Here is a 27,655-nt window from a genome sequence, read left to right as displayed (position 1 = left end):
AACGTAAATATTTAAATTTCACATTTATTTTTTCTTTTATTTTTTTGAGCACATTTGGGAGGTTGGTTGGTTTGATTACATTTATTTATTTTTTTTCGGGTTAGCGACATTCATTAGTTGGGAATTTTATTTTAACATTGTTAATCACAAAGTTAATAATAATAATAGCATAAGTATATAACCACCACATTGTGACACACCTTTTAAAGAATACTTATGATTTGTTATTCCCGCAGATTGTCGTGTGTTATGGACTTGTTTTTGTGTGAATATATTTTTTTAACCTCTCATACTTATGGGACCTTAGGCATGCATGCAATGACGTAATCTTTAATTTTCTGTCTTAGCTTATAATTTTGTTTTCTTGTTTTTTTTTTTTAATCTCACTTTTGGTAATTAGTTTATATGTATATATATAATTTTTTTTGCACTTTTTTTTTTGTTTTACACAGGCGCACATTTTTTTTGGGCATACACATTTTCTCTTTATAGCAAAATTTATTTTTTCTTAAAACATATTTTAAAACATGTTTTAAAGCCTTTTACGTTAGCGAGTTAACTTTAATTAATTATTGAGTATATTGTTTTATAATAATTAACACCTGAGTTAAGGGGAAGGGGGGGGGGGGTATTAAATACAATTAATACGGTATAATTAACATTAACTTAATTGGCACTATACAAGACCGGGTGGGGGAGGGGGTGGAAAGGGTTATTGATTATCACACATTTTTTAGGATTAAAAACTTTACTTTTAATTATTTAAACTATTCATTAGTGGGGGATTTAATTTATTTAACAATTAACATGACTATATATGTATATATTTAATTAATTAATTAATATCTATCATCTGAACTTTATATTAACATCTATTAAGTATAATAATTATTTTAAGTTATATTCAAGGCAGGAACATTTCTAACTGGTAATTATTTTATTTATTTTTTGGTCAAATCGGGTTTTTTTTTTTAACCACAAATGGAAAGTGTAGGGTTATTTATTTAATTATTTATTTTTAAATCCATTTAAATTTTTAATATATTCATCATAAACAAAATAGAGTTCCAGCTCTGTTGTTTTATTTTATTTTATTTTATAAAATTTGGCTTCAAAAAAAAAAAGTTAAAATACTTAAAATGTTTAAACAAAAATACAATTTTTTTTTTGGTTTAAAAACATTTTAATAACAAAAATTTAATATTTTAAAATGCTCCCCAATACTGATTTTAAGTATCTTTGTATTTGTAAAATTGTGACTAGATTAATTGTTGTTGTTTACCATCATTTTAGGCTTAGATACGTGTCTTCTCTAAGACGACGTTTTGCCTAATTACTCTTTTAATCGCTGTCAAAATCTTGAAATCGAGCCCCGGGGTTTGATTTCATGGTTTTGGAACGATGGTAAGGTTCCCTCGAAGCGTAATCCTCATTCTCTTCATTTAATTGAGCAGCCATAACTTCCACTCCAGGGTGTAAAGGGGTTACTACAATTTGGTCGTAATCTGTGTAGTTCCCACTGAAATTATATTTGTATAGTTCGAATTAAGCGACGAGATATGGTCAATTCCGATAGACCAATCAGACAGAGAAACCAACACGCAGGGGCGAGGCGCGAGGGAGAATAGTCCCTAATGGTGGTCACGCCCCTGTATGTTGGTTTCTCTGTTTGTAATTTCCGAATTGGAGACAAGTAGATGTATTTACCCGCAACATCCTTTGCATATTCTTTTAAGCCAAGGAAAGAGTTTAAATTCCGTGATACCAGGGAAAGTTCCAGGATTGGCTTGTCCGATATAAATCCAAAATACAGTTATGGCTAAGAGCATGGATAATGCGTAACCCCATTGTACCAGAAACATAATGACTATTTTACATAGTAACTGTATAAAACGGTTAAAATTAATGCTGGCGTCGTTTAGATCTATTAATAATCATTCAAGGTCATGATGACCTCTTGAAGGTCGATCGCGACTATTATCAAAGACACTTAATTTCTATGCTGCGACTTGTGGTTTGGAAAGTTATATAAGGTCATCATGACCTTCAAAAAAGGATCTAAAGGTCATGAATACCACTTACACCTAAAATAGCTATCCATCGATTGCAAAACAAAGAGTACCACGCTCTGCTTTTGCTTTGTAGTCCCTGATTGTTATCTAAATTTTTTTTAATTCAAAATCTTGAAAATTGACTGACCCTCATTTTGACACCCAAAACCATTTTACCTGGTCCCAATAATAACATTTTATCATCGGCTTCTAAGTAATTTTCCTGTTTATCTAAAGTAGACCCTTTGGATTCCGCGCTTTTAATCGAGCTATGTTCATCCGGGGATGTTAGAGGGGATTCTGTTGTACTTTGACTGTGACGTCGGTGAGGGAATTGAACGGCAGTGTTGACTGACCCCGAGGTTGTGGCGCAAGAGACGGGGCTTCGCGGGGTCGAAGTTTTAGAGCTTATTCTTTCGGGGAAAAGTTGGTCCAATTCACCGTGCTGCGTAGAAAAACGTTTAACTTAGACTTATAGATAACTCCGGACAGTTGTCGTAAAATACCTTGACTTCCTTAGAGGTACTACCATACGACGCGAATTGTTTTGTGAAACCTTTATCCTTCCTTAAATCAAACGAGGGACTGGCTAGTAGAGCTACGTCAGCGCCTTTGGTGTCGTAAATAGGTTTAGAAAATCTCGCCTCCCTTTCCTTTTGCAAGTCGTATGTCATTGATAACGAGAAGAAGGCGTATTCCACAAAAACGTAGGTCAAAAGGAATGGTATGGTGACAATGGGAGCTAACGTATTGATTTGCCCGATTGCGATGAAGATAAATGTAACCAGAGCAAAGATGACCAACGCGTTGACGGGGACTTTGTTTGGTCCAATCTGATTCCGGAGAAAGTTTCAGACTTTAGCACCCTGATAGGTTATGGTATGAAGGAAGCTGACAGTTACGGTTACCCCTTTGGAAAGAAAGGTTGAAGCGGGGACGACACTTTCCGTGGCCATACTTTGTATGATGCGAGGTCCCGAGTATAAAGCACCGAGACAAGATGACATCGTGGAAACATAAAGACCGCAGAGTAGTAGTACACCCAAAGCGGAAACCTTTTGAAAAATGACTTTAATTGACCCTGTCAAAGACTATAGTTAATCCTAACCATACATTTTCCGCAATCATGTAATTGGACTGCAACGCGGCTCTCTGACAAGTAGCACCCAAACCCATGATGAAGAGAAGATAAAGGAAAAGACTTTGAAACAAACATTAAAACTCAAATTAGTGAACGGTTCCCGACATTTGATTTGAGAAACCGCGACACACCTGACGCCGATTGATGTTAGAGTTCCAACGGGAATATCTTTGGATGGGTTTCTCAAATCCCCGCTCATGTTAACCCCGGCAAAGATACCAGTCATTGCCGGAAAGAAAACCCCAAACACAGTGAACCAATTTTCATTCTCCATGTAACCCGGCATGGTATTGTTTTGTAATACCACCAGATCATAACCAATCACACCGTGTTCTGAAATGTTATGGCAGTATACGTTAGCTTCAACCATAACTACGCGTATAACAAACTGTCCTACTGACCAGGGTCCGTGTGTACAAAAGTACCAACTGCAAAATCTAACGCGGCTAAGAACAGTATCATCAAAAGGAAAAATTGAAGCCGGATGACCCATTTCACTCCAGCGACATTGATCCCTTGGAAGTTAATGAACTTTTAGAAATGGGTTGGGTAAGGGTGAGGATAAGCCATTACGACAGTAACCTATAAGAAGAAGGATGACTCCTAAAGCTAGCGACCTTTCCAACCAAGGGTTTGTTATTTTTAGAACCTGGGACATGGACTCCGCGAATCCCATTACGTGTAAGGCGCAACTTACTGCCTAAAATTTTAAGAAATTATTTATTGTTTCTACCAAGTTGCAGCAGTCGGGGTTTAGACCTGTCCAAAGCAATAAACAATGCCAATAGCTCCACCGATTTGCGCACCCAATACGTGAGATATTAGAAAATGAATCCCTCCACTTTGTATCTGACATTGCTCGCAAATCGCAATCCCCGATAGAACTGCCACGGAACAAATGATGACTGTTGTCAGAACAATTAGAACAGACTGCCCAATACCAGCGTTTCCCTTGAAAAAATATTTGAATTTTTTTTTTGTTCCGAAGTTCTTGGTGTTAAATTCGCAACAACATAATTAAGGATTACCACAATCCAACCAGCTCTCAAAAATATGATGACGCCGAATAAATTAATCATACAGGAGGTGAAGACCCCATCCCAAGTACCAAAGAGCACCGGTTCAGATAAAAAGAAGTTGGCTTTCCACCATGGTTTTTCACCATAGCCATTTGATGACGCTTTCTAATTTAAAAATTAAGTTAATCCGCAAATATTTGGTGGTAAAGCGGACATAAATTATGGTACCTGCTCTTCACTAAATAGATCATTTTGATTAACACCACTGGGTTCGAAAACAGAATCATCACCTTGAGCCGCACCATATTGACTAAGACCTCCACCACTATCTTGAGGATTAGCACTAAGCCCATATTTTTCCCAATCAGGATATTTACCTTCCGGTTTGTCTTGACTATCCTGCATATCTGTACACTAATTTATTTTTAGCACGAGATATTTCCGGGAAGTGGACAACCCCTGTATTAGGTGCTTCCCTACAAAACACCAACTAGTATTCTCTAGTTACTTTTAAACGTTTTAAAATTAATACTTAAGTTAAATCTAAAGGAGAGAGCTTATTTATAGTTTGTCATAATTAAATTAACTCAAAAACTAGCGGTAAAGTGAAAGGTTTATGGTTTTTGGGTTCCATATGGTAAGCTACCTTGCATTGTTTACAGAGCGTGAAGGGGAAGCCCGCTCTCCAGTGCAACCGCGCCTCGGACAGAATACACGCTAGAAAGGTGGCGCAGCACTCCCACGCAATTTTTAAGGCCACACCCACAATTTAACCAGCTGATTGCCGGCTCACTCTAATCTCCGCCCATTTTCTAGTATCCCTCCCTACCCGGCCTCATTCATACCTGCCTTATTGATTTCCCAGAGTCTATTTGAAGAATTTATTGATTTATTTGATGAACCAAGGCTTAAAATAATTAATCAATGACAGACATTTTAAAAATAGTAATAATATTGATTAGGCTTATAGTGGCGATTTGCAGTAAAGCCTAAGTTATTATATGATAACATAGCAGAAGCTCATCACTTGGTGATAAAAGCTTTATGGTTTGGGTCATAAATTGAGATATGGATTTTTGGAAAACGTTTTTTATTTATCACTTTGAAACAGGTGGTTATCATTAAATTATCCTTCAATTAACATAGATACTAAATCCTTCTTCATACATTCTTCTTCGACAAGTCTTTCTGAGGCTGAACTGTATTTTACAAGTGTAGGAACGGCTTTCAAACTTAATTTGGGATCTTTTCTAAATACATTATTCTGATCTTTCCAAAAACTTCTGTCCCCAACTTCGCAATGAATTAGTGTAGTTGAAGCGTCTGCTAGTTCATCCATTGTAGAGTATATAACGGGTTCCGCTTTTACACAATCGGAGCACCAACTTTCACCCTCTGAATTTTTGGACCCACAAAACAATATAAAGACTTCTTTATCATCTTTTGAATGTTCTTCCGCCGCTTTCTTGTACTCGTCATAACCCTTTACGTGAATCTTGATAACCATTTTCTTATAAATCTGAAATTCTAATCTTATATACTCAATATAAGTATATAGTTCTATTTTAGTTAAATCACTTACCAAACTTAATTTTTAGGAAAACACGTCGAGGATCACGCAAAATTGCGGTGGCACTTGAGCTGCAGTTGAGGGAGGAAACGCATGGCATGAGGACTCAGGAGTCAGGACATGAACTTTGGACACTCCCCTCTTTGATTTCTATGGTTTTCAGCGCCCTCTATGAAGCAAAATATGAATTGATCTCACTCGTAAGTTAATTGTAATCATCTTTTGGTAATTTTAGACCGAAAATACTTCTTTTCCGAAAGTACTTAGATTTAATTGGAATTTAAGTTAAATAGGCGTTGAATCAAATCAATACTCCGATTAACAAGATGGGCAGGGCATAGTTCGCATTCACCCACTGTGTCCAGCTATAGAGTAGTGTCGGTAGAGAGGGGAGTAGACTGTTTATCCCTCCCTCTAGGCGCGCTTTTGTAAGAGGGGATACTGTACGCGCCTGGTAAGGGGGGGGATGACACTGAGCTAGAGCTAGATGTCAGTTCTACGTATGCAAACGTCATACCCTTCTATCTCTTAGCTAAGTGTCATCCCCCCTACCAGGCGCGTACAGTATCCCCTCTTACAAAAGCGCGCCTAGAGGGAGGGATACACAGTCTACTCCCCCCTCTACCGACACTACACTATGGTATGACGTTGGCATAGTAGAACTGACATTACTCTATGGATGGGAAAAATTTTATGCCTACTAATTAAAATAAGTCACACATATAATTAAATGAAACTTTTTATTTAAAAGACAAAATGACGTAAATGAAAAGAAATGACACTTTTTTTTAAATCACGTATCGTGATATTCTATTTTTAAAACTGGAAGAAAAAAACATACAGAACAATTGTGATTACAATCATCATGACGGGTGTTAGTTGACAAATGTTTAATGAGTGCTTGGAATTCCCTTTTATTCGCGGTGGCTAATTTCTGTTGAGATTTCCCTGCGTTGATGGTATGATTTGACTGGGACCTGAAAATGTCTTGGGCTGCAATGTTAGGATACTTAAAAACTACAACGTACCAACCCCCTTAAGTACATTTAAGTCTTGTATATTTACCATCAGTGGAACATTGGTAGTATTGGGAGTGACGATGGTGGAAGTGGGTACCAACTGGTAACACTGGTTTCCTGATAAGTATTGAAGTTGTACTGGTCCAGTTATAACTGGTGTAGGTGGAGGACCCATCTTATTAAGAAATGAAGATTAAGTGTACAATTCACGTCACCGGTGTGACCGGTCACAATGAGGGATGGGATATACTTACTCTTGGGCGTGTTAATTGAGGTGTTGGTAACATATTCTTATTATTATTCGATGTTAAAATGGTTACATTGGGTTGGTTCCCTTGAACTCCACTAACTGATGGGACATTAGGTTGGTTCTGAGTGCACATGTTCATGTGACTTATCCAATGAGCTTGCTGGCAGTTATGATTGCAATAGCTGAAGAGTAAAGAGGAAATTGGATGTTTAGAGAATCATTTCAATTAATTCTAAAGGTCAAATGTTTAAGCGCATGATGACCTTGTGTTCCAGCAACAATAGAAGATGGCTTCCTTCCCGCAGTTGGCACACTATATGAATGATATAAATAAGTCAGCATGGTTGGCACTAAACGATGTACACCCAAGAAGATATGAAGATATACCCATTGAATTTTCTTAGTGGCTTCAATAGCCTGCTGCTTTTCCTTTTCCATCTCAAGTTTTAGTTCCAACGTACATCTGGATTTCTCAAGTTCAAGTTTCTCCCTTAGTTCTGCCAAGGCCTTCCTCTTGTCAAGTTCCATACTAGCTCTAGCCTCCAGAAGAATTAAATCTATGACAATTAAGATAGAAAACGCGCGTTAAGTCTCCAATTGCTTATAGGAACCTTTTTGGAGACAAAATGTACCAACCAGAATTGTGTTTGACTTCCAATAATTCTTGCTGGTGTCTCCATCTCAACTTCTCCAGCTCAAGTTCCAAAGACCTAATGGTAGCTTGAGGATTGCCAGGACTTCCAGCGTCTTTGCATAACTCTTGCATAAAGTCAATCAACTGAAAGTGTAAGGTTTAGTTCATGGCTGCTGAGTCTTCTTAGTCCATGAGAAAATTACTTTATGCGCGTAGTTGGTTATGTTAGATGGATCAGTCTCTGTGATGTTGCTACCATTACATGTTTGGGTATCCGCGGAGGAAGGGCTAGCAATTGTACTTCTCTGATTAACTTCAGCTGCGAATTTTGAAGCCAGGAAAGTTAGTTACACGATGAAATAACATTATAATGTTCAACCAAACTTACATGGTTTTTGTGACGATGTGCTTGCTGCTTCTGATGGTGCTCTTGAACCATCACTTTTTCTTTTAATGCCAGCACTTTTTTCTTGAACAGGCGATGTTGATGATGTTTTTCCTTTAGTGCGACTATTAGAAACTGTATTCTCAGAATCATCCGCCATTTCTACATCCGTTCCACTTTGAACTCGAGTGTCTTCATTGTCCTTATCGCCCGTCGTCTCATCTATAACTAGATTTTCTCCATCTTCGCTGGATATGTTGCTGAAGTTATCACAAACTGGAGGACTGGCGATTCTAGGAGCGCTTTCTGTGGTTTTAGTCGCCATGTCTGGCGCAGCTTCCTTGGAGTCTTTGCTTTGTACTTGAGCCTTATCAGCGTCTTTGTCATCCGCACTGTTCATGGAGTGATCATCGTCACCTTCTGACTCGGTACTTGGAGGGGCCATCTCTTCATCCATGTGCAAGCCTTCAATGCCCAGTTGAGCTTTACACGACTGTATAGTTTCTTGAAGTTTTTGAACAAATAGACTGTTGGTCTTCTTGGGTGATAAGTGAGATGACAGGGTGGAAAGGTCAATTTGTTTTTCACTCTCAGCTAAGCTTGTTGTGCTTGAAACTTCGCATTGCGGAGGTGGTGGACTAGTTTCTTTGACCACTTCACTGGCTTCTTCATCTTGGCTGGTTGTAGTACCATCTTTATCAGTCTCAGGTACCATTTCACTTATGATTGGCGGACTTCCTTGAGGGCTAATAATGGTGTCCTCGTCTACACCTTCAGCCTCAGCATCCGAGCCACTACCCATGCTGGACATGAGATTACGTTTGATTTTTTCCGCGGCAGTTTCGTCCGCCCTTTGAGCTGGAACTTTACTTAAAACAATGGATGGACTGCGCAGTTGTAATGGTTGGTTGATCTCCAAGGAACTACTATCGCTGATCTCAAAGACACCCATTGGTGGTGGATTTTTGGCTGTATCAGACTTATCCTGGCTATTTGAATCCTCCATTTTGAGTTTGGATTCAAAAATTTCCCTTTTGAGTTGTAAGCTACTGATGGGTTTTGAGTCCGTGCTTCTGCTTGTTTTGGGAGAATTACTGGCCGAGCTCGATCCCTTCTTTGATTTTTTCGGAGTTTTCTTCTGATCTTTCTTATCCTTTGGTTTGGCAAAACCCTCGGCTTGAAGTCTTCTCATCCAGCTACTTGTAACAATGGTAACGGTGCGTCCTTTACTCAAGGAATTTTGTTCGGCATCACTATGGCGCTGAAAGATTAAAATGGTTTTTAATAAAACCCAAACCAAATTTATGGATATAAATACTGAATACTCACTCTTCCAGTGCTGACTTTACTTATGGGTTGCAAATATAATCTTTCTGGGTCCAGCATAGTTTTTGTTGGAGCGTAATCGAAACCTCCTAGTTTAACTCTCAACTTTTGAATATGAGCATCGAGTTCTTCAAGTGAGGTATCAAACGCGGCTTTTTTCTTCACTTTCAAAGGTTGGGGCATTTCGTAAGAAAGCAAATAACATAGATGGATAGGTACCCAAGCTCGATCATGGGCACCAAAAAACCTGATGTCCGCGTTGCTATTTTCAACTTGCATTACTTTTCCTGGCCAGTATGGAAACCCTTTCAATTTTGCCCAGACCAAGACATGAGCTTTTCTCTGAAACAAGTAGTTAATTGCGCTTTCTGCCCATAAAGGAGTTCATTTCCCGCGTTATAAAGTATACTCACGCATGGCTCCAGGAACCAGTTATCATTCAGGGTGTTAGCGTGCAAGTAGCAATCGGGACAAATTTCAATTTCCCTCATTTCAGCTCGACAAATCTTAACCAGCGATCTCGCAACTGATGTTAATTTGTGGGCGGCTGAAACATATTGGTTCTTAATTCAATTCAATTCACTCTTTAGTGGAGTGAAGTTTTCTATACATACATCCATTGAAAATCAGGCTATTATGAGACAACCATTTTACATCCGCTAAAAACGCTTCTGTTGACCCATAGACTTTCTTTTTTATATTCTAAATGATAATTACCGTTAGATTATTCTACTGCAACTACAGTAGATAACCTAATACCTTCTCTAAGAGAGACAAATCAACCGGGTGTACAATGTACTCTAAATACTGGGGGTATTCCTCTTCGGAGACTGGTTTACTAAATGCATCAGGTTGGGTATCCGCCAATAATTTCAACTGGAATTCGACAAAATTACTTTCAAAACCCAGTTCTTTCTTTTCCTTGTCAGTATTTTAACCTACAGCGTGTTGCTTCATTCGGTTCAAAGCAAATTTTAAAAGATTGCATAACTGGTCAATGGTCAGCATTGACATAGCGGTGGAGCGGGTGTCAATATCTTCCGCCAAGATTACGCTTCGGCACTCTTTGCAAATCCAGTTTTTAGGATCTTGAGGCAAAAAGTTGGCACCTTCGCCTTGCTGGTCGCATTTAGTATGAAACGAACGAGGGCAAACTTGACAATCAAGTGTAGTGCCTTCCCGGTGACAAGACCAACAAAACGGGTCACAAGGTGATTCTTGATTACCGCTGATATCTAATTTTTGTCGTTTTATCGGAGGCGGTTTTATGGCATTAGGACCCTCATTATGGGAGGAACTTTCTTCAGTTGGTTTGGGAGAGTTTGACGCGGAATTAATTGCCGCTTGTTTTCTGGATAAAGGCATTGGTCTAGACAATGAGGGTGAGGGTTTGATTTTTGATTCTGATGACGTTTTGCTTGTTTCTAATCTCTCTATTGATCCTAAAATGTGGAAAAACTTGTCAGGAATTAAGGAAAACAATGCCTGATTACGCGTATGGTTTTAACACAAAGCTATGAAACCAACCTTCAGGTTTTGTTTTGTCTTTTAAAGGCTTAGGTTTGACCTTTTTTACAGATCTGTATTAATTAATAATTAATGAAGTTTATTTATTTTGAATTCAAAACGGTGGTTTCGTAATCGGTTTATACCTTTTTAGAACTTTGCCAGGTGTATTGGTTTTAGTTGAAACTTTGGTGGTACTGCCGATACCGTGATCAGTATTTTTAGTTTTATCCATTGTATCGCTAGTAGGCTTAGTAGCGACTGTGTTTTTATCTGATTTGGTGCTAGATTGATCTGATTTTTTTGAATGATCTGTTTTCTTGGGGCTACTCGGTGTAGAATCCATTTTGGTACGTGCGTTTGTCTGTGAGAAAATTATGGTTCTACCGTGTTTAGGAAGTATAGGGACTTGGCATTTCTAGCTTAACTCCGCCCCCAGCGCCATTATGGTATGTTTTTTTAACAGAATGAAAACTGTATAAGCCCCTCCTCCTGGTATGTTTTTTAGCACTACTGGAAGGTAGCCTGACGTTGCGTGACGTAGTACTGCCAAGTCCCTATTGATCTAGCGTTTTTGGTCATAGGCAATCAGTTAATGGGAATATTTTATTAACAGTGACAGATTCATTAAGCGTAACAAAGATTAATTAATAATAATTCATTATTAATAATTTTTTCAAGTGAAAATCGGTAATTTTGGTAAAATTTCTATGAAATTGGCAGTTTTAGAAGGGTACAACCAGGTTTATTTGTAGACACGATAACAAGCGACACTTCATCATTATTTAAATGACAATACACTTAAAACTATCTCTGAAATACACAATTAAACACTACATAACATCATTCATACTCATACATGAGGCGAGGATTGGTGCACAAAACATTGCAGTTACGGAAACTTATGGCCCAACACTCACTGCACAATTGCTACTATGACAATATCAGGCATACAATTTATATAGTTACCTTATTCCACTTGAATTGTGTTTTATTATCTTTGAGGATAGCAAAATGGTTCTCAAGTTCTCAACTTCTTAAGTCAATTGCAAGTAACACAACTGCATCATTCAAAAGTCTTTGACGACTTGAGTAATTCTTTCAGGGTTGAGACCACTCCGCAGCCTTGCCTAGCTAGCTCCCCCTTTGTTGAATGCGATGATGGGAAGCGCCCTCTATTAGGAGGAATTCTCTTATCATGAAAATTGGCCCCAGTGTTTTTACATATATGCTATTTTAAAATAGTTAAAATTAGTTTATAATGTTAAATTTTGACGTCGCTATTGGTTATTTTTAATCTGAAATAACATAAATGGTAACTATAATTAATCAAAACTGATAAACATCCTATTTATTTGCAATATTGGTTATATTTTTGCTTGAGATCACATTTAGGGTGTTGCAAGGTAGCAACCTTTGAAGGATTAAAAGTTATTTGTTTCTTAATTATAAATGTTTTTTATCGTAACTAAAGTTAAATTAATCCGATATTAATTAAATAACGGTTTAACAGTCGTAAATTGCTCCAAAAGTTGTTTATTTTACGGTATTTCTAGTTATTTTAACCTTCTTAAAGATTTAGGGGCGGGGCCTATCCTTTTAGTACTATAGTAGGTACTACATGCGTGGGAAGGATGCGCGTGAAACCGTATTTCCACTTAAAAAAAATCTTAATTAAAAGAACATATATTTCATTACAATCTTTATTATAAAAATATACAACAATTAATTATATATAATATTTGTGACTTTTATAAAACAAGGCGTTCGCGACTCCAGCCTAAAAACACTGGTAGACGTTAGTTCATCTGATGGAAGTCACCCACCTTCGGCAATATTAAGTTCTAGTGCGAAATAACATGGGGTGCCACTAGTCTATTCGTTGGAGGAAGCCGGCCGGTTTGAAGTAAACGCAGCCACCAAAAGCGGCAGCACCGTCACCCTTCGCGCCAAGAGCCTGGCGCACGCGGCAGCGGCACGCGAGTCTTGTCCATCCTTTTAATTCTTTCGAAATCAGTCGCCGTGCGGTAAACTTGTGGGAAAGGGACGCGCTGTAAATTTTGTAGTATCGTTTCGTTTTTCAACATGGGTATCAAAAGGCGAACGGGAACGAAAAACCCGCCGATTTTTAGCCATGATTTTGTAATTCAAAATCATGCTGACATCGTATCATGCGTGGCTATGGTCTTCGTAATCGGTTTATTATTTCAAGTAAGAAATTTGACATTTTTGAATCTAAGCCTTGGCACGTCGCACGTACCTTATTAATGGTATACGTGGCGGCTTTTTTTTTGCACTTGCTACTACAACCACGGGTGTTATAGTTTTTAAGCGGTGTTTTGTGATTGTTTCGCGAATAACTTAGTTTTACAGCACATTTATTAGACGCACTGATGCTTTTTAGCAAATTATGTGGTTGAAATATGTCATAGATTCGTTTAGAATCTTAATTATTAAATTTACCATCTAGGTTACGTCGCCATATGCTACGATGTTTGTTGCCATGAATCATAACACTACTGAAGGTGGGCGCATTTCTTGGTTGAAATTGCGATATTACTTATTTACCTACATTCTAGGCTAACATTTTAACATTTAAAACCAATATTTAGGTATAGTTTTAACCACTTTTTAAGAGTTTCTGTGGGAATCTATAATAATCCCAATCTGATGAAAACTAATCTTTATTATCAATATGAAACCCATGCATTTAATACCATGAATCAGTTGAAATATTTCACTGAATCCATGTAAATTTTTTAGCTCAATCACCAATTGATATTGTTCACTACACATATGGAGTGAAAGATTTTTGCGTGGTGTTTTTCTACTATTTGATAGCCATAGTTTTACACGCTATAGTTCAAGAATATCTTCTAGATGTAAGATTTGATATTAAAGATTACGCTGCATTAAACAGAGTTCATACAAAGTTAAGAATAGTTAGTTAGGATAGCAAATGGGAGATATTTAATTACAAAATCACTTAATTAAGTTTTGTATGAACCCTGTATCTTAAGTTACAAAACCTCAAATAACATGAAAACTTTATTTTAACGTTGCATAGAAAATTAATCGTAAAATGCACCTCTCTAAAGTAAAACACAGCAAATTCAATGAATCTGGACAATTATTGATATTTTATCTGATATCATTGGTGTGGGGCATTGATATTATCAGAAGGGTAATATCATTAAAAGTTTCCAAAAAAATATTTCCAATTTCAAGGGGCTGTAACATTTGCCAGTAAATTATCATTAGTAATTACTATAAATAGTTTACTATCTTTCACTTTAAAATGGCAGGCAACTGTTTGGCCCCTTTTGTAAGTCTTTTCTTATTGCCCACAATTTGACCTGTATTTTTTGGTATAATTTGTTGTATAGGAAGGCTATATTTTTAACATAAGTAAACTCTGGGAAGATTATCCTCACGACGAAATGACGTAGGTCATTTTTTTGTTACATATATATATTTATTCCTTTCACCACACCAGTGGTCTGTCTTAGAAAAATGTTTCCTCAAAATTTTGATGAAATGGGTCAATTCAGAACTTAAAAAAAAGAACTAAACAAAACTGGTTCTTGTTTCCAAACCTATTTATAGATTCATATTCAAGTTCTACTATATCATTCAATTGTCTTATTGGTTTCATGGATACCCTGAATTATATTTCCAAAAAGTTAAAAAAGTAATATTTATAGATCGACCTAAACACCCTTGATACAAATTTTGGTCCAGAGTTTGGGGGTTAAAGGTCATTTTGATATTTGGTCCTGTTATGGAATTATGTATTTTACTTAATATTATTTTAATATAATTTACACAATTATGGAAACAGAAACTAAAATTCACCGGTAACCTCTGTGCCCCCCCCCTTCCCGGGGGCCGTGACCTCAACCCCCAAACCTTGACCAGTTTTGGAAAACTCTTTATCTAAATAAAAGCGATGTAAATAAAATGGAATTGATATTTGTAGGACGAGATGGCACCTAGAATTGCATACACAACAATGTACTTGTTGTTTTTTGCCGCTGCGTATCTCTTAAAGTGTGTACTTACTTAATACCCCTCTCTTTAAACTGAACCCCAGTATGCTTGTAATATTCAAATGTTTCTATTCTTTTGAACAACTCAGTTTCACCAGAATCGCCATTTGCCTTTCTGTTATGCACTACGTAGTTGAAAGTATATTCCACGGAGCACGTCTCCTTTATTTTGCTGAAAAATCTAAAGCAGCCAAAATAGGGTATATATAATATGAAAAAAAAAATGTTCTTTAGATTATTTATTTGGGGTCCAATAGTTATTGACGACACATTCTTTACACGCAGATTTATGGTTTGGAATGTGTTATTTGTTTGTATTCGTTTGGGATCCATAACATTATCAGTTCTTACGTTCTGGTATGGTTTGGCATTGGGTGATAATGGACAAGGTGTCGATGTCACTAAAGGGCAATTCAACACGAAATTAATCAGGTCTTTAAACTGATCTATCGTAATCTTCGAACTTCGTGATATGGGGAAGGGTTTAAATAGTTTTAAATTTACTTTCAGGTTAAATTGTTTAATAGCTGTTGGCTTTTTGCAAGCGTGGATGATGTGGAACTTTATTAACTTCCATTTGAAACGAATGCGCGAACGGGCTGCCTTAGCGGCACCAACCGTTACCAAGAAGAAGACGGTCGCTAAGAAGGAGAAGAAGAAAAAGGAAGAACGTAATTTAATTTACCCTGCACTCTTAACGAAGAAAGCTAATTAGACCACACACAAATGGGGCTTTCTTTATTCCTATAATCCCCTTGCTGGAGGTGGTTATGCTTTTGTTTTGGTTTTGTTTAATCCTCCGAACCTTTTAATCCAATCTCCTGGTACCTGCAACAATTCAATTCATCTATGCTTTTTAATTTGGTTATGAGTACATTAGAAGCGCAAAAGACTAGTAACAAGTATTAGTGGTAGGGTTACCGTAAACTCTAACAGTATATTTATAATCATATTTCAAATTGCAGTGAAAAAATCCTCTGAGGAGGATGTTAGCGAATTACCGGAAGTGGACCAAAATACTAAAAAAGATTTAAACCTTCGTTCACGTACAGTCACCACATCTGCAAGCCCAAAGTCAAAGACTAAATAAATAAAATGATTTTTTTTGTTTTCGTTGTTTTTTCGGTCTACCCTTTTTTTCGATACTTGTTTTTCGTGTGTTTTGTCTTATTTTGTTAATTTTTGTAAGAAAAATTGTTAACAAAAGACTTAAGTATGCGTTTATTTTTGGTTTACGGTAAACTTTTGGCAGAATCATGGATGGATCTATCTATCAAGATGCTTATGGAATTGTAATACTCCGCGTGGTAAGGTTGTAGTTGACGTTGTCTCAGTGGTAAAACTTTTCGCGCGATATTTGTTTTTTTTTTTTTTGGTTAAATCAATATACTCTTTATCTCTCTGTTTTTCATTTGTTTTTGGGGATTTTCTTTGAGACAATGTCATTGAATTATGGCTGGTTAAAGTAAATAACAACAAACATGGAATGTATTTCTGCTTTTTCTACCATTTTTAACAGTGGTGTTTTGTTGTAGAAAGATAATTGTTTACTATTGGTTTTAAAAGTATAGTCTTTTTAAAAAAGATTTAAAATTTCTATTTATGCGCGACATTTTAGGCATATTGTGTCCATTTTCTTTATCATGTTACAAAAAAACAGTCAAAAAACAGTGGCGGCGACATGGGGTAGGTGATACAGGTTATAACCACCCTTCATGTTACCTTTGATATGTTTTTGGTGTTACCAAAAACATTGGCGGCGACAGTGGTAGGTGACCTACCTTTGACTTCGTTTTAGGGTCAGATTATATTGGCAGTTTATTATAGTACAGTTCTGTCCGTCGGCAAAGGTGATCAGTGTTAATAAGTCACAATTTGAACAAAGATGTTTATTCACGTAAACTTTTAACATTGAAGTGCTAATATGGACGGATAAAAAGTTATGGGAAGAATTTTGTTAATCCTTTTAATTCATTGATAAAGTCAGGAATTGCCCTTGTTTCTGACATGGCTTTTGGTTAGTTCCAGCGCCTCGCCTAGGAAAACCAATTAAAATTTTAATATTAAGCCCTAATTTAATAATAATTCTTACACCATTTAACTACCTGAATAGGCCGCGGCGTTTTCTTGCATATATTTCACAACGTACATATCACAGTCTACTAGTTTGAATTTCCAACCCGAAGCTTCTATAGTTGCCCCTATATAAAAATCGCTGAAATGGTAATAATTGGGGTGTGTCAGGTCTGTTCCTGGTTTAGTTAGCTTTCTTCTTTCCAGGAATTTTCCACCAATCATGCCCGAGTTTGGTACGTAAGGTTCGTAGATGGAAATGGTATCATCAGCCAAGTAAAACGAAATGATGAATTTTCTAGTTTTGTCGACGTATGATGGGTTTTGCTGGGAAATGAAATGTCAAGAAAAAAAAGATTATAAGATGTACTTCAGTACTTTATTATGGTGAAACATGAGTACTTACGAAGACAGCGCCAAATCGTAATACCTTCGTATCATTTTCCAAGAACTTAAGTATGCTTTTCTTGGGTTTTCTGGGCGTTAAATAAATGCAAGATTGGGCGGAATCTTCGGGTGAACCGTAACCATTATAGGGAGGCGTTTTCTGAAGGTTATCAATACATCAGCAATGAAACATAAACCCTGTCACCCATTTCATTACTTGTCTTTTAATTGTCTCCACTGGTTTTTGAATTTTCACGGGCGTAAAGTCTTCAACACCCAGGTACTTTCGATAAAAACTCTTTGTAAAATCGTCGCAGTCGCATATTAATATTCTCCTTCCAAAAATATCGCGGACTTTCCCAATTCCAAAGTCTTTAGGTCCCAAGTAGTCGTCGTTGGTCTTGGGTAAGAATTCTTCGACCCCTGGTGCTATTGGAAGAAATGCTGAGCGACATGCAAACGAATCAAAAACGAAACGTAATTGGTTAAATAACCATAAACGACGTTGGAATGAGCCTGGACTTACTGGCTGGTAACCTTCCGTTTTTAGGGACCCTTTGTCTTTTAAGCGCGATTGGGTTGGGGTCGCGTCCATCGTTAGGTTGATGACATTCCCGTATCTCAAGGGTATCGTCCACTAAGTAATACTGCAATAAAACTGGTCTCGTATCTTGCTCGGCTTGTCCCGGCCCTCTCTCTTCCAGTATGCAAAAGAACCTCAAGACTTGTCGATCGAGGTTTAGAAATTTCCATAATTTGTCCTCGACAGGCGGTGTTATGAATGCTGGCTTTTGTTTCTGTTGTAATTGTTGGCGCCGAGAATGGTACGGGTCTGATGGTAACTCTTCCGCGTCGTTTAGTAAAACACCGTTAGTTTCTAAGTAGTTCTGAAAGAATAAAAGAAAGAAGTTAATTTCATAATATTTTCAAGTACTTTTTAACGCTTTACCCTGGTCCAATCATCGCAGTTTAAAATTCGATACATGACGCTGTAGATTTGTACAGTTTTTCCTAAATTGAAATCCGTCCAATGCCAGTAACTTTTGCCACCGTTTTTGGACACTTTTTGACGACGTAAAATTTTACCCTGTATATTACAGTATAAGTTAGTGGGATTTCTCGCGCATTAATTCAATGGACGCGAGTACCTGTCTTATTCCGCTGTTTTCCGTTGGCGGTTCGTATATTCCAATGGTGTCATCCTCTAGGTAATAGTACAGGTTAACTTTACGTATCCTGAACCCTTCTTGTTGCGAGTTTTCAACATCTTCTTTGAAATAGGCATCGAACTTCAAAATCTGTTGAAATTAGGTTAAAATAATAAGAAACCATTAACGTTTATCCTTGGCTTTCTATATATTAAACGATCCGCTTCCGTTTCTGGTTCCGGTATAATTCTAGGTTAACCTTGGGTCACGAAACAAAAATTAAGGTAGTCGAGATTTGCTACAGTTTTTTTGTCGTGTCTCATAATGACCCAATTCGTTTCGTAGCCTGTTGCGTGACAATGTACGCTCAATTCTTTTTAACTGTAGCTTCTCATTGTGGGTAAGGTAATAAACGGTTTCTAATATAAGGTATTGACGCACCTTGATGTCCCAAGGACTTTCTGATTGTCCTCTAACTCTGGGGGTCATTTTTCTTTCAATATATCCATTCTCTTCGAATCCATTGACCCCTCGGATCCCTCTATCACTTGCTTCGGAGTAGAGGCTTTCTAAGGAAGCGATTTTTCTAAAAGTATCTTTGTGATGGTCTTTGTAAGGGTTGACATTTTCCGGTGTCGTATGGTTGATGGGAAAAGCGTATCCATTGTTGTATAATAACGTTTGAGATCGATGGAAGTTTCTTTTCTACCAAAAAAAAATAATAATAAAAATAAATTTGAATATCGAAAAACAACTTTTATTTATTATAAGTCTATATTTGACTCGAGTTAACCCCTTTAGTGCTGGGTTAAGGTCTTCACCACACCTTTTCCTTGTCAAGTTACTCTACGCATTGAACTCAATCGCGAATTAATTCAATAAATACGTTATCGAAACCTTGAAAAGTTTCTATGTCAACTTTTTGATGATAATATCAAATTATTATATACTGAGCACACACTTATCTCATAAAGATTTCAAAAGATCATTTAGTATTTTAACCTCGTTTTATTTTAGACACAAAATTACGAGGTAGTAGTCTCTGAAATCAGGTTAATCTATAATACTCATCATTATATGCTAAAATGCACTTATTCGCAAATACACTCTAATATTTAATTCGGGAAGCGTTTTACAATAACGTTTCTGTGGACTTACTACTTAGTCGATAGAACATTGTCATGAGTTTCAACATACGCTGCTATATTGCACCAATTCTTTTGTAATCCTTAATAATGCGATGTTAGATAGAGCTAATTCGGGTATACTTTGAACAACATGGGGTAACTTGGAACACCATTAGGTCAATTAGACAAGAATGAATCGCGTTGTCACATGTTCTTCTATATTTATTTCAAAAATACGTCGACTATATACCCTACTTTTACATAAAAACAAGTTTAACTACTTAGACCACAGGTCACTATAAATATTGGAATGGATTCTTAATCTCCACCCTTCAGGGAAAATGGTTTGTTTGCCTCGTAACTCGTGAAAGAGATGGGTTGGAACCAACCTCATTTATTCCGAAGTGGACATTATAAAATGATCTCCCTTATGGGCTTTATATGAAAAAGGCGTGGTTATTGACAGTTATAAAGGACTCTAATTTAGCCAGTATTTAATTTAAACGGCGCTCAACGGCGGTGTCATGGGGAAAAAACCAACCATTTTGGGAAATGGTTACTGGAATGGATCCTTATGGAATTGGATGAGATACTTTGAATTGTCATATACAGGGTGTTTCTGATAAGTCTGCCGTAAATTAAGGGGATGTTCTGTGGGCGATGACTGAATGACAATGATTTCTAATTTAATTAAGGGGTCATCCCTAAAACACTACTCATAACTCGAAAACCGTAACCCGGACGGCAAAATGTCATTGAACATTTTCCACTCAAAATTGCCCAAAGAACAACCCCCCCTTAATTTATGGCAGACTTATCAGAAACACCCTGTATAATATTTATTCCTAGGTACAATACTCGGAAAGGGAGAGGATGAGGGAGAAGTGCGGAACAAACATGACCCCAGCTTGTTGTTTATTTTGAGTTTCCTTGTCCACTATTTTGGGAAATACGGGGTCGCGGTTCAGGATTCACTCTCTCAGGATATCATATTTTAACACTTAAAATAATGAAACAATTAATTCTATGGTGATTTTAATCTTTAAATAACCCTTTTTTTATAAAATAAACCTTGAACGTTCTAGTACGTCTTTTTAGTTCATCACGTAAACTAAATTTATGGATAAATTATACCTATTTGAAAAATTGTAACGTCATATTAAAATTATTAGATTGGGGGGATACGGTCTGATTAATTTGATAAAGGGCTTAGGTTTGTTGACCTTGTCCTTGGAACTCACCACGAGGAACGGACCAATATGGTCATTCTTTTTTTCTTTATGGGCAGTAACCACCCAATCGTAACTATTTAATATTCTCCTTTCATTTATCTTTTGCTAGATGTATATGAAAAAAAAAATCCGTAATTTCGGTTAATGGTTACCGTCCTAGGGTCGTGACATTGTCTTTTGTGACTGAGTGGCCTTTACCAGTCTTGGACTCGCAAAATCGATTAGAAAGAGTATAAAACTATAAACCAAAGGGGCAATCACCCTTTGAAGGGTGTCAATAATGATGTAAAAATAACCCTTTTCTGCTATTTCAAGTACAACGACCTTGCTAAGTTCAGAACGGGTGGGAGTGGGGAAGAATACATCCACTTAAAATGCTTTTTGTAGCTTTCATCTGAAAGGTTTTTAACTCTTTTTTTTTAATTTAGGGCTAATGGATTGGTAGGGCTCCGTGAAAACTACAAGGGGTTACACCCACAAACACCCTGTAGGAGTAGTCGACGTAAAATCAATGTAATTTTTGTTGACGACCTTTTTGGGAATATGCATCTCGGGTTCAAGTTGCAATGGGGTTGGGGTTGTGGTAATCTTTCATAGACATTACTTTGGAAGCAGTTTGAACCTTTGGTTTTGTTGTAACTTCTACTTGAAACGGACTTAGTTATAACTAAGCAAGTTTATTAAATTTTGGAAGGCAAAAATCAAAATCTTCATTTTTGATTTAGACTTAATTGATATATTTTTTAAAAATTATTCATAATTATTATATTTAACCATGGATCTTATATACCTATACGGGGTTTTAAAAAAAATATATTACTGCTTTTCTATTCCTCTTTAGAACTACGAAGTCCATGGTTATATAGAGTCGTGGCACTCCATGCTAACAACTCATAGAGCGTACTGTAGCTAAAGGCAGGGATATGCCATTTCTTTTTTCAGGTTCAGTGTCGCTATGTCGCGTGCTAGAAACAGTAACTTAAATAAAGTTCGCGAGAAGGAGGGTGATAGACGTTTTCTTTTTGTGCCTGTATAATTTGCAGCTAAATATGCAATGGGCGTGCGTCTAACATTATTTACTTGCGTTGTGTTGTCCTGCCAGCATTATATTGACTTTATCTTGAGTTATACCTGAGATTATAATAAATATATGGGCACCCCTAGATGTAAAGATAAATATTGAACATTTTAAAACCAATTTAATTTACTTTAAAGGGAGGGTGAAATGTTTGAAATGCAAAATATGTTTCAGAAGGGCTTCAGACCTATTTGTTTATATAGAAAATGATTTTGAAATTCTTTAATAGGTTTGGATAAGTATAACTAAAGTTAAAGAAAAATACATGCTACAATAATAAATAAGGTTGCTTCAGAAGTTGAAATAATTGGAGTTGAACCATAAATTACAACTAATTCAATTTAGCAGAATAAAAACTATACAGTGCATGCTTTAGAAACTCTTTTATAACTTTCTTAGAGTGTAGTTTGCGCAACCTTCAACATTTTTACGACAAGTCTCCAAACATCATTATTTACAATGCATGCAAATACCTTCAAATCCCTAAAGGTGTATCCAGGTAAGAGAGGCAGATCTCCAGTTCTCAAGTCCATAACTAAACTTTTTATCTTTCCCTCTTCAAGAGCAGCTGGTCATTTCAACCGTAAGCTTGCTACCTTCAGACTGGTTTACCGAAATGTCTAAGTAACCGTTTTATATCATATCCCATGTGGGAAAGATATCTAACAGAGCGCGCGCACGTTCCGGTTGTCAAACTCTAAAGTACACTTTACGGGGGTAAGATCAAGAGAAAAGTGAGACCGACCGAGTGTTTTCCGTTACCATGGAAACGGGATCATATTTTTTCTATACCTCTTATCCCATCCTTACAACGCCTAAGCGCAGTAGCCTTGCAGGACTTGTTCGTTCCGCCTTTACGCTTTGTTGTAGTTTAAACACGTAATTATTGATTAAATACAAGGACCCTTTAATACACAAGACGGGACATTGTGGATCCTTGAGGAGTAAATCCGGCGCGTTCGTAGCGCCACTTCCTGTTTTCATTTGGCCTACTATATTATTTTAATTGGAAAATTAATAAAGACGTTTCAATTTTGTTTATTGACGTATAAGAAAACAATAAAGCTTTTAGAATGGGTTAATAGGTTTGGGCTGATCTTCTGTCACGACTCCCGGGTGGATTCGAATAGCACACGGCTCGGCACGACGGGGTGCGCTTTCCGCTTGCTTGGTTTCTTATTATGAAATCGCTACCATGTGTAACCTAAACTGAGAAAGCCAAAATTTAATACACTTGCATAATGACAATTAAATTTCTTCTTGAACGTTTCTCTTACTAAATTTGTCCACCGAGAGGCGCGTGCAACGCTGTACTGTTCATTGAGTCACTCTGTTCGCGTACGCCATGTTGTAACAGTCAATGGACAGCTATAGTCCTTTTAAATAAATATTTAATTGCGATTGTTTGTAATTGATTTTACCTCCGAGCAAATTAAGTCGTAGTTTTTAATATCAAACCCTTTTGAAGACTGAAGAAAACGAATTATGTCTGCCGTTTGGTGTATTATCTTGTTAGCCTTTTTCGTCAGTGTATACGGGGGTAAGATTCAACCTATTATCGAAATATGTTTTAGTTAAATTAACCGTTGTACTTCACCACGTGCTATTTAGGAGTTCCTCCTGATGTTCAACCCTTCCAATTTCCCAGTAATGTTACCGCTTCCGCTGAGAGGAAGGCTCTGTGTACAGTGAAACAAGGCGATCTCCCATTGAAATTTCAATGGCTAAAAGACCGCGTTAATTTAGAAAGTAAACCCGGTAAGATTGTCATTGCCACTGTGGAAGATGTTAGCGTTTCTGTCTTGAAAATTCTCTCGGCCTCTTCGTTTGATTCGGGAAACTATACTTGCGTTGTTAGCAACGCTTTCGGGTCTTCGAAACATACTGCTCAATTAATAGTTGAAGGTATTTAAACTAATATGATTTGCTGTTTGAGTTCGATGTTAAGCGACCGCTTTCAATAGCTCCCCCGTCTTGGTTACTGGAGCCAGTTGACCAGGACGTGTCCTTGGGTCAGAGGGTTGATATGACGTGTTCGGCTACTGGGTTACCCAAACCTAAAAGTACTTGGCGTCGTCTTTCTGGTAAGCACGGTTGTATTTGTTCAGGAGTAGGTTTTTGAAGACTCGGACGCTTTGTAGGTAACCAGGATCCCACTGAGCTCTTGGGGTCAAACGGAGTCTTGACCTTGGAGGCCGTTTCGGAGCTTGATGAGGGGAAATACGTTTGTGAATCGACCAATGGTATCGGCACTGCACTTAGGAAAGTCATTACACTAACCGTTCGGGGTAAGTGTCCATCGTTCTCGGACTGTTTGGGTTCGACTGTTCTGGCTTGGGTACCGTTGGCGTTCGTTTCTTCCCGCCAATTCTATGTTGGGTTCTATTTGGAAGATATGCCACTAGGTATCGCCAGTGTTTCTAAATATCAGAAACATATAAACAAAGTGAAATAGGGGTTCGGAAAAACGCGATCGCCATTTTCTTCGGGATGCAGGTTTCCTGCAGAGATAGTGTGTATGTACACCGCGAGTTTGGGTGTTGTTTTCTCTACATGGTTTTGGGATTTAATTAACGTTCCTACCAAACCGAAACGTTTAATTTGACGATTTGAACGATTTATAAGCCAAAATATGAAAAACTTCGTTATAAATCAGTTCTTGTTGAGTTCGCTACTCGCGATAAGTTGGGTGTACGTTTGCGTTGCAGGTAAGCTCGCTTCAAGTGCTTTCATGTTTTTTGTACGAAGTTTAACATTTCGTATTTTCAATCAGGAATTTCTCCCAAGGTTGTACCTTTCTTTTTTCCTTCAAATGTAACGAGCTCAGAGCGACAGGCAATTTGTACCGCGGCTCAAGGTGACCAACCCCTAAAATTTCGATGGGAGAAAAATCGCAATATACTGATAGCAAAAGCTGGGAAAATAGAGTTAGAAAGCATTGAACATTTGAAATTATCCGCGTTAAAAATTCATTCGGCTTCGGCAGAGGATTCGGGTAATTACACTTGCATCGTTAGTAATTCATTTGGTGAAGCCCGTCACACGGCCGAACTGGTTGTAGAAGGTAATGGCAAAGTCTTCAAATCTCAGCAGAAATTAGGTGGTAAAGTCTATTATTTGAACAGCACCTCCAATATGGCTTCTAGAGCCAACTGACCAGGACGCCATGTTGGGTCAACGTGTCCTTTTAAACTGTTCCGCCAATGGGTTACCCAGACCTAAAGTGACTTGGTTTAAACAGTCTGGTAGGTGAATTAGACTTGACGTGCGCTCTTTGGGAGTTCATGTTGCCGATTATATTCAGAACATAATATAGAGAGAATATCTGACGATGGAATATTCTCCATTGACTCTGTGTCCGAGAAAGATGAAGGGAAATACACATGTCAAGCAAATAATGGTATCGGACAAGGTCTACGCAAAACTGTGTCTTTAACAGTACGGGGTAAGACGGTGTCTTCAGTTTTCCTTGTTTATTTTTCGCGCCAATGTCCTTTCCACTCGGCACCATACAGTTCCTAAAATAAACGCGAGGATTCGCTGGTGTTCTGGCATATTATATCGACAGAATATTAGTACGCCATTTTTGTTCAGACTTATTTGTTTCAAACCCAATACAACTTCATCAATAATTACGGTGGTTATTATGCTGTTCAATAGGCATATATGTTTTCATAACGCGGTTGTTTTGTTGCTTTTCACCTCATGGTTTCGCGTTCCATGCTTTGCAGGTAAGCCATACTTTTCTTTGTTATTCAATGCAAGCCTTATACTTACGCTTGAACCTTTCAGGAGTACCTCCTGTAATACAACCATTCTCTTTCCCGCGAAATGTAACAGCTTCCACTAACAGAAAAGCCGCGTGTATTGTAACTCAAGGAGATAGCCCCATGACATTTTATTGGGAAAAAAATGGGGCGAGGCTTAAACCAATAGTAAATACTATAGAAATTGCAAATGTAGAAGATATGAGTTTGTCCGCGTTAAAAATTTTGTCCGCCACGGCTTCCGATTCTGGTAATTACACATGCGTGGTTACCAACTCTGTGGGTACTGCCCGACACACGTCAGAACTCATTGTCGAGGGTAATGCAATTAAAATATTAATTCGTGTGTAATAATAATTGTCAAGCTTCGTTTGAATCATAGCTCCACCAACTTGGATGGTGGAACCAACAGATCAAGACGCTCTTTTAGGTTCGGGCGTAACCCTTACCTGCTTAGCAATGGGCCTTCCTAAACCCCGAACTTCGTGGTACAAACTTACAAGTAGGTTATAGATAAACAAGCCATTGAAACGTTTTCGGTTCAATTTACGATGTTTCTAACAAAGATTCGGGCAAAATTCCGGTAACCCAACAAGTGTCCCAGAATGGGAGCGTCCACCTTGACGCCATCTCGGAATCAGACGAGGGCAGGTATCTATGCGAATCTGATAATGGAATTGGGAAAAGGTTGTCCAAGACCGTCATCCTCGCTGTTAGGGGTAAGGTCATGGGTTGTTACAACAAGTTGGTGACTGTATTCAGCGAATGTCGGTTTGACGCGAGGTTCGAGCTCCACTTGGAGTGGGCTCTCTTTAGGGCCGTTCCTTTTTCCCGCCAAAGGTGGCAAGGGCCTTAAACTTCCTCCTAATATGTGAATACGCCACTAGGTACCACTAGTGTGTTCAAAAATCCCGATCTTCTTGATCTTTTCGTCATTGTAAATCGGGTTGGAAGTTTGCGCCATGTTTCTCAGTACGTCCGTCGTCAAAATCGCGGGTCGGGCCTCGCTAACAAATACGCGGCTATTTTTCGTTCTATCGTGATTTATTGGTGTTATTTTAAAGAATTAACGCGAATTGTGTGTATTTTGTGGGGTTTAAGAGTGTTTGTATGGGAGACACCATCATGTATTCGGTTCTGAGGCAAACTTCCGTGAAAACGGCGTTAGTTTTTGGGTTCGTCTTCCCCTTAGTGCTCGTGAGTAGTGCAGGTAAGTCCAACTCTTTCGTGTTTTTTGTTGTAGCGATGGTGTTTGATATTTTAGAATTATTTTAGGTGTTCCTCCGACTATTCAGCCCTTTAATTTTCCGAAAGATATTGAAACTAATAATGAGCGAAAGGCAGTGTGTACCGCCACAAAAGGGGACCAACCGTTGGCCTTCGAGTGGCGTAAAGACGGGAAAAAATTGATGTCCATTGGCGGGAAAATTGAAATAGCTAACGTGGAAATTATGAGTGTATCCATAATTAAAATTATTAGAGCGTCATCTGAAGACTCTGGAAATTATACATGCATTGTTAGTAACAGTTTTGGTTCGGCGAAACATACTGCTCAGCTTATAGTTGAAGGTAGGTGTGTTCTCGGGGCTGAAAATGTTTAGGCCAATGCCTGAGGTTCTGGAACTATTTCAGCTCCGCCCTCGTGGCTGTTGGAACCAACTGACCAAAATGCTCTTTTGGGTCAAAGTGTCTCTCTGAACTGTTCCGCATCGGGTCTGCCCAAACCCCAAGAGTCATGGTACCGATACGCCAGTAAGATTCTTAACGTGCTCCATGACTTAGGGAGCTTTTACAATGTGTTTTTGTTACAACAGACTCGAATCAAGACTTAAAACCTTTGTCCTCAAATGGAATACTACTTATCAATTCTGTCAGCGAAATTGACGAAGGAAA

The 27,655-nt window shown here is 37.8% G+C and overlaps 8 protein-coding genes across 12 annotated transcripts; 4 read left to right on the top strand and 4 right to left on the bottom strand.

Moving 5' to 3' along the window:
* Positions 1-61: 61 nt before the first annotated feature.
* Positions 62-5,134, bottom strand: LOC149717622 (solute carrier family 12 member 8). The gene is made up of 13 exons (XM_089840305.1): positions 4,440-5,134; positions 4,221-4,376; positions 3,952-4,143; positions 3,775-3,892; positions 3,594-3,707; positions 3,324-3,525; positions 3,165-3,252; positions 2,960-3,106; positions 2,558-2,884; positions 2,229-2,496; positions 2,083-2,159; positions 1,708-1,883; positions 62-1,519 (listed from the first exon to the last, which is right to left on the bottom strand). Exons 1-13 carry the CDS (start codon positions 4,614-4,616, stop codon positions 1,342-1,344), a joined length of 2,220 nt encoding a protein of 739 aa, XP_089696431.1. The 5' UTR covers positions 4,617-5,134; the 3' UTR covers positions 62-1,341.
* A 150-nt stretch (positions 5,135-5,284) lies between these two features.
* LOC149717621 (thioredoxin domain-containing protein 17-like) lies at positions 5,285-5,919 on the bottom strand. Its single transcript, XM_089840320.1, has 2 exons — positions 5,794-5,919; positions 5,285-5,738 (listed from the first exon to the last, which is right to left on the bottom strand). The coding sequence occupies exons 1-2, from the start codon at positions 5,879-5,881 to the stop codon at positions 5,338-5,340; spliced, it is 489 nt and encodes a 162-aa protein (XP_089696446.1). The 5' UTR covers positions 5,882-5,919; the 3' UTR covers positions 5,285-5,337.
* Positions 5,920-6,504: 585 nt separating this feature from the next.
* Zmynd8 (Zinc finger MYND-type containing 8) lies at positions 6,505-12,484 on the bottom strand. Of its 4 annotated transcripts, none has more exons than XM_089840300.1 (16): positions 11,871-12,484; positions 11,048-11,265; positions 10,923-10,975; positions 10,338-10,837; positions 10,155-10,271; positions 10,010-10,097; positions 9,809-9,942; positions 9,399-9,737; positions 8,073-9,330; positions 7,888-8,003; positions 7,687-7,828; positions 7,438-7,607; positions 7,314-7,363; positions 7,055-7,232; positions 6,826-6,975; positions 6,505-6,758 (listed from the first exon to the last, which is right to left on the bottom strand). In XM_089840300.1, the coding sequence occupies exons 2-16, from the start codon at positions 11,245-11,247 to the stop codon at positions 6,696-6,698; spliced, it is 3,558 nt and encodes a 1,185-aa protein (XP_089696426.1). In that variant the 5' UTR covers positions 11,248-11,265; positions 11,871-12,484; the 3' UTR covers positions 6,505-6,695. The 4 variants fall into 4 exon arrangements, with proteins under 4 accessions (XP_089696426.1, XP_089696430.1, XP_089696429.1 ...); XM_089840304.1 differs by having other exon boundaries at positions 6,505-6,768; positions 6,847-6,975; XM_089840303.1 differs by having other exon boundaries at positions 6,847-6,975.
* A 277-nt stretch (positions 12,485-12,761) lies between these two features.
* On the top strand, positions 12,762-16,437 carry TRAM (translocating chain-associated membrane protein 1). Its single transcript, XM_089840310.1, has 11 exons — positions 12,762-13,112; positions 13,372-13,426; positions 13,665-13,783; positions 13,969-14,085; positions 14,288-14,346; positions 14,508-14,592; positions 14,881-14,951; positions 15,040-15,150; positions 15,236-15,382; positions 15,461-15,621; positions 15,916-16,437. Exons 1-11 carry the CDS (start codon positions 12,987-12,989, stop codon positions 16,038-16,040), a joined length of 1,176 nt encoding a protein of 391 aa, XP_089696436.1. The 5' UTR covers positions 12,762-12,986; the 3' UTR covers positions 16,041-16,437.
* Positions 16,438-16,858: 421 nt separating this feature from the next.
* On the bottom strand, positions 16,859-23,707 carry LOC149717618 (EF-hand domain-containing protein 1-like). Its single transcript, XM_089840309.1, has 10 exons — positions 23,273-23,707; positions 22,469-23,204; positions 19,000-19,263; positions 18,559-18,708; positions 18,360-18,497; positions 17,937-18,297; positions 17,628-17,854; positions 17,430-17,570; positions 17,056-17,350; positions 16,859-16,986 (listed from the first exon to the last, which is right to left on the bottom strand). Exons 2-10 carry the CDS (start codon positions 22,526-22,528, stop codon positions 16,934-16,936), a joined length of 1,689 nt encoding a protein of 562 aa, XP_089696435.1. The 5' UTR covers positions 22,529-23,204; positions 23,273-23,707; the 3' UTR covers positions 16,859-16,933.
* LOC149717617 (cell adhesion molecule Dscam2-like) lies at positions 23,481-24,455 on the top strand. The gene is made up of 4 exons (XM_089834701.1): positions 23,481-23,535; positions 23,607-23,900; positions 23,960-24,079; positions 24,137-24,455. Exons 1-4 carry the CDS (start codon positions 23,481-23,483, stop codon positions 24,448-24,450), a joined length of 783 nt encoding a protein of 260 aa, XP_089690827.1. The 3' UTR covers positions 24,451-24,455.
* A 128-nt stretch (positions 24,456-24,583) lies between these two features.
* Positions 24,584-25,630, top strand: LOC149717616 (cell adhesion molecule DSCAML1-like). Of its 2 annotated transcripts, none has more exons than XM_089840315.1 (4): positions 24,584-24,703; positions 24,769-25,059; positions 25,121-25,240; positions 25,312-25,630. In XM_089840315.1, exons 1-4 carry the CDS (start codon positions 24,628-24,630, stop codon positions 25,515-25,517), a joined length of 693 nt encoding a protein of 230 aa, XP_089696441.1. In that variant the 5' UTR covers positions 24,584-24,627; the 3' UTR covers positions 25,518-25,630. The 2 variants fall into 2 exon arrangements, with proteins under 2 accessions (XP_089696441.1, XP_089696439.1); XM_089840313.1 differs by having other exon boundaries at positions 25,300-25,630.
* LOC149717615 (cell adhesion molecule DSCAM-like) lies at positions 25,595-27,173 on the top strand. The gene is made up of 5 exons (XM_089840311.1): positions 25,595-25,726; positions 25,788-26,081; positions 26,145-26,264; positions 26,329-26,972; positions 27,038-27,173. The coding sequence occupies exons 1-4, from the start codon at positions 25,642-25,644 to the stop codon at positions 26,616-26,618; spliced, it is 789 nt and encodes a 262-aa protein (XP_089696437.1). The 5' UTR covers positions 25,595-25,641; the 3' UTR covers positions 26,619-26,972; positions 27,038-27,173.
* The last annotated feature ends 482 nt before the right edge of the window (positions 27,174-27,655 follow it).

Source organism: Phalangium opilio, unplaced genomic scaffold, assembly GCF_054372755.1.
Source record: "Phalangium opilio isolate 3A_F unplaced genomic scaffold, DU_Popi_V2 ptg000003l_1, whole genome shotgun sequence".
Taxonomy (NCBI): domain Eukaryota; kingdom Metazoa; phylum Arthropoda; class Arachnida; order Opiliones; family Phalangiidae; genus Phalangium; species Phalangium opilio.
This window is presented reverse-complemented; position numbering and strand designations above follow the sequence as displayed.